General features: G+C 44.1%; 1 protein-coding gene across 1 annotated transcript in view; it reads left to right on the forward strand.

The window, feature by feature from the left end:
- LOC116622412 (zinc finger protein 850-like) overlaps nucleotides 1–3963 on the forward strand; it is a 41029-nt gene extending 37066 nt beyond the window's left edge. The window contains exon 3 of the mRNA XM_032388883.1: nucleotides 4–3963. Within this exon, the coding sequence (XP_032244774.1) occupies nucleotides 4–2208 (2205 nt within the window). The 3' untranslated portion in view covers nucleotides 2209–3963. The remainder of the gene's footprint in view (nucleotides 1–3) is intronic.
- Nucleotides 3964–4997: the final 1034 nt, after the last annotated feature.

A 4997-nucleotide genomic window follows, 5' to 3' on the forward strand; every position in this document is an offset into this window, starting at 1 on the left:
AAGACTCACAGTGCATCCAGACAGTACACGTGCAGCAAATGTGGGAAATCCGTAGGCCGTAAATCTGTCCTCATTCATCCCCAGAGATGGCACAGTGGGGTGAAGAGTTACGTTTGCAGTGGATGTGCAAAAGCTGTTAGCTGTAGCTCAGTGTTGATTACTCATAGGATTCAACCTGGAGAAAGGTTTTATAAGTGTCGTGGCTGTGCAAAATCTTTTCCCTCTATGTCTGCCCTCTCATATCATCAGAGATCTCATGCAGGGGAAAGACGGTATGAGTGCAGTGATTGTGGGAAATCTTTTACCAGTAGTTCTGTCCTCCATTATCACCAGAGAGTTCACAGTGGAGAAAGGCCGTATCAGTGCAGTAAATGTGGCAAGTCCTTTCTCCAAAGAAATAGCCTCAATGTACATATAAAGGTTCACTCAGGTGAAAGGCCTTATAAATGTAATGCATGTGGGAAATCTTTAAAGTGTAAGTCAGCATTCATTAAACACCAGAGCGTTCACACAGGAGAAAGGCCTTATGAGTGCAGCGAATGTGGCAGGTCTTTTCTCCGAAGAAATACTCTGAATGTACACATAAAGGTTCACTCAGGTGAAAGACCTTATAAATGTAACGAATGTGGTAAGTCATTTAAGTTTAAGTCAACATTCATTAAACACCAGAGAATTCACACAGGGGAGAGGCCTTATGAGTGTAGTGAATGTGGGAAATCTTTTATCTCTAGGACTGACCTACGGTATCATCAGAGAATTCACACAGGAGAGAGACCTTATCAGTGCAGCGAATGTGGCAAGTCCTTTGTCCGAAGAAATATCCTCAAGGTACACAGAAAGGTTCACTCAGGTGAAAGGCCTTATAAATGTAATGAATGTGGGAAATCTTTGAAGTGTAAGTCATCGTTGATTAAACACCAGAGAATTCACACAGGAGAAAGGCCTTATGAGTGCAGTGAATGCGGGAAGTCTTTTATCACTAGTTCCGTGCTTCATTCTCACCAGAGAGTTCACACTGGGGAAAGGCCTTATGAATGCAGTGAATGTGGGAAATCTTTTACCACTAGTTCTGTCCTCCGTGATCATCAGAGACTTCATACTGGAGAAAGGCCTTATGAATGCAGTGAATGTGACAAAACTTTTACTACAAGTTCTGCCCTCCATTATCACCACAGAGTTCACACTGGAGAGAGACCTTATGCGTGCAGTGAATGTGGCAAGTCCTTTGTCCGAAGAAATAGCCTGAGTGTGCACCTGAAAGTTCACTCAGGTGAAAAGCCTTATAAATGTAATGTATGTGGGAAATCATTGAAGTGTAAGTCAACATTCATTCAACACCAGAGAATTCACACAGGAGAAAGGCCTTATGAGTGCAGTGAATGTGGGAAATCCTTTTCCGCTACCTCTGTCCTTCGTTCTCACCAGAGAGTACACACGGGAGAAAGACCTTATGAATGCAGTGAATGTGGAAAATCTTTTACATCTAGTTCTGCCCTCCGTTCTCACCAAAGAGTGCACACCGGAGAAAGGCCTTATGAGTGCAGTGACTGTGGGAAGTTCTTTCTCCACAGAAATAGCCTCAATGTGCACATCAAGGTTCACTCAGGTGAAAGACCCTATAAATGTAATGAATGTGGGAAATCTTTGAACTATAAGTCAACGTTCATTCAACACCAGAGAATTCACACAGGAGAAAAACCTTATCTGTGCAGTGAATGTGGGAAGTCTTTTAGTCATAGCTGTGCCCTCCGGTACCATCGTCAGAGTCACCTTGGAATAAGTCCTTATGATTGTAGTGAATGTGGGAAATCTTTTACCACTAGTTCTGTCCTCCGTGATCACCAGAGACTTCACACTGGAGAAAGGCCTTATGAGTGCAGTCAGTGTGGGAAATCTTTCACCACTCGTTCTGTCCTCCGTTCTCATCAGAGAGTTCACTCTCGGGAAAGGCCTTATGAGTGCAGTGAATGTGGCAAGTCCTTTGTCAGAAGAAATAGCCTCAATGTACATGTAAAGGTTCATTCAGGTGAAAAGCCTTATAAGTGTAATGAATGTGGGAAATCTTGGAAGTGTAAGTCGACGTTCATAAAACACCAGAGAATTCATACAGGAGAAAGGTCTTTTGCTTGCAGTGAATGTGGGAAATCTTTTTTCAGTCATGATGCTCTCAGTTATCATCACAGAGTTCACAGTGGCAACAGGCCTTAGGGGTGCTGGTGTTGTAGGGAATCTTTCAGCTGTATCTTCAGTCTCCTTCAACAGGAGGAAATACAGTTAATAGTGTCCTTATGGGCAGTATTACGAACTGAATGTTTATGTTCACTAAAATTGATATGTTCAATCCCTATCCTCTAATTCAATAGGATTAGCATGTGATGTCTTGGGAGATAATTCAAAGATACAGTTTCATAAAAATCTGAATTAACCCTGGAGTGAGGTCTCATGAGTATGTGAATGACACAATTCCTTTAGCCCATTATCTGTCTTCATTCCACACTAGAGAGTTCACACTGCAGAAAGAGTTAAAATATCATAGAACGTGGCAGCCACCTTCCTGAATGGAACTTTGTTCACCTGAATGTCTACAGTTCAGTGACTTTCCATAAGTTCCAGCCTTTTGGGAAATATTCAGAAGTTGCATATTGCGTTCTGATGTGTCTGAAGTTATTGCGAGAAATCACTGCCAGATTCCATGGCAGAAGTCATCTCTGCCACCTGGATGGTCCCAATAACGTGTCAGTCACCACCCAATATGCTTAAGAATGCTGACCTCTCCTTTGTCATTTGCTGATGGAAATTATGAGTAATTGAGCCTCTTCATTTCCTTCTAATTTTGGTCATGCATGTGACCCAGTGTTGACCATCAGTACCTGATCTGTGTTCTGGGTGGTTACTTGCACAGGAACACTAAATCTCTTAGGGACTTGTTGGTCTTACAATGCTCCTGATAAATCTTTGCAGCTTCCAAGTCAGTAACAGGAATTGGATGCCACTTGTTGCTCTGGTTTATGCATGAATAGATGTCTTTTTTATTTAATTACCTGTTATCTTAGGTGTTGTGTTCCCTCTAAGGAGTGGTTTGAAAGCAGAATTGGGCTCTGCCCGCATGTAGGAGTGAACAGATTTCACTGTATTCCAAATTTATTGTGTCCCAGAGAAGATAATATCTACATACATACAGCATTAGTATTCTTCAGCCTGGGCCTTAATTTACATTAACTCTAAAACCTATCTGATGGGCTGAATGTGCACCCACAATTCATATTTTGAAGTTATAACCCCCACAACCTCACAATGTGACTATATTTAGACACAGCATCTTCAAAGAGATCATGAAGTTGAAATGGGTTATTAGGATGGACTCTTACTCAGTATAGCTTCGTGATAAGAAGAGATGAGGATATAGGCATACACAGTTGACTGTGAAGATAGGGAATCCTCATCTACAAGCCAAGGAGAGAGACCTGGAAAGAAAGTAACCCTGCTGATACCTTAGGTCTAATTTCTAGACTCCAGATTTGTGGGAAAATAAATTTCTCTTGTGTAATCACCCAGTGTGGGGTCCTGTGTAATATCAGTTCTAGCTAATACAGCCTCCCGGGATCCACATCTGAGTTTTGTGGTCTGGATGCTAGCAAGTTTTGTGTGCTCAGAGGTCACCGTGAAGAGGGAGCAGTTGAGACCATTCCAGTGCTGTGGAAACAACAGGAATATTTTGCTTGTCCACAGCTGATAGCACAGGATGCCAGGCGCTGTTGAGTGGAATCTCTACCCCAGATTCTTCAACGGAGCCTTGTGGCCTGATGTGCAGTATTCACTTGTAACTCCACAGGGGCAGGGGAACTGTAATTGGTCATCTAGATGATTGGGCAATTAGGGAGCAGAGGAGACACCAGCCACCTGGGTGGTGTGTATTTCTTAAGAAAGTGTATCCACAGGGGCGCCTGGGTGGCTCAGTTGTTAAGCGTCTGCCTTCGGCTCAGGTCATGATCCCAGGGTCCTGGGATCGAGTCCCACATCGGGCTCCCTGCTCGGCGGGAAGCCCGCTTCTCCCTCTCCCGCTCCCCCTGCTTGTGTTCCTGCTCCCGCTGTCTCTCTCTCTCAAATAAATAAATAAAAAAATCTTTAAAAAAAAAAAAAAAAAGAAAGTGTATCCACAGATGTAGTGACTGGCTGGGAGGGATAAATGTGCACGGAAATTCTTCACTTTCAGACACACGTCAAAATGATGCAAAAGTCTCTGAATTCTTCTGTCCTCTGTGGTGCTTACATGTCAAGGCCATTGTGGTGCAGGCTGGAAAAGGACAAAAATAGGAGATTGCATAGGCCAGGGATGTAACTTTGTGACCCCGCTTAGCCAGCATTCTTCTTAGTATCATACACAGCTATGGCAGACACCTGTTCTGAACCATCCGACTCCCAGGTTGTCCCCCAGGTACACCCCAGCCTCTAGGGCTATAAAAGCAGGTCTTACTGGTGGTAGTGGTGTGGAGTCCTACTTCTGTTAAGGTTGCCCAAGTCTTGCTTCTTTCCCGAAGTCCTTAAATAAACCATTCCTTGGGATGCCTGGGTGGCTCAGTGGGTTAAGCTTCTGCCCTTGGCTCAGGTCATGATCCCAGGGTCCTGGGATCAAGTTCCGCACTGGGCTCCTTGCTCAGCAGGGAGCCTGCTTCTCCCTCTGCCTGCAGTTCCCCCTGCTTTTCTCTCTCTGACAAATGGATAAATAAAATCTTTAAAAATAATATACCATTCCTCCTCAAGCTGGACTTCTCACCCTTTTTTTTTTTTTTTTTTTTAAGATTTTAATTATTTAGGGGCGCCTGGGTGGCTCAGTTGGTTAAGTGACAGCCTTCGGCTCAGGTCATGGTCTCAGGGTCCTGGGATCGAGCCCCGCATCGGGCTCCCTGCTCGGCAGGAAGCCTGCTTCTCCCTCTCCCACTCCCCCTGCTTGTGTTCCCTCTCTCGCTGTCTCTCTCTCTGTCAAATAAATAAATAAA

Source organism: Phoca vitulina, unplaced genomic scaffold, assembly GCF_004348235.1.
Source record: "Phoca vitulina isolate PV1807 unplaced genomic scaffold, GSC_HSeal_1.0 scaffold52, whole genome shotgun sequence".
In the NCBI taxonomy this organism is placed as follows: Eukaryota; Metazoa; Chordata; class Mammalia; order Carnivora; family Phocidae; genus Phoca; species Phoca vitulina.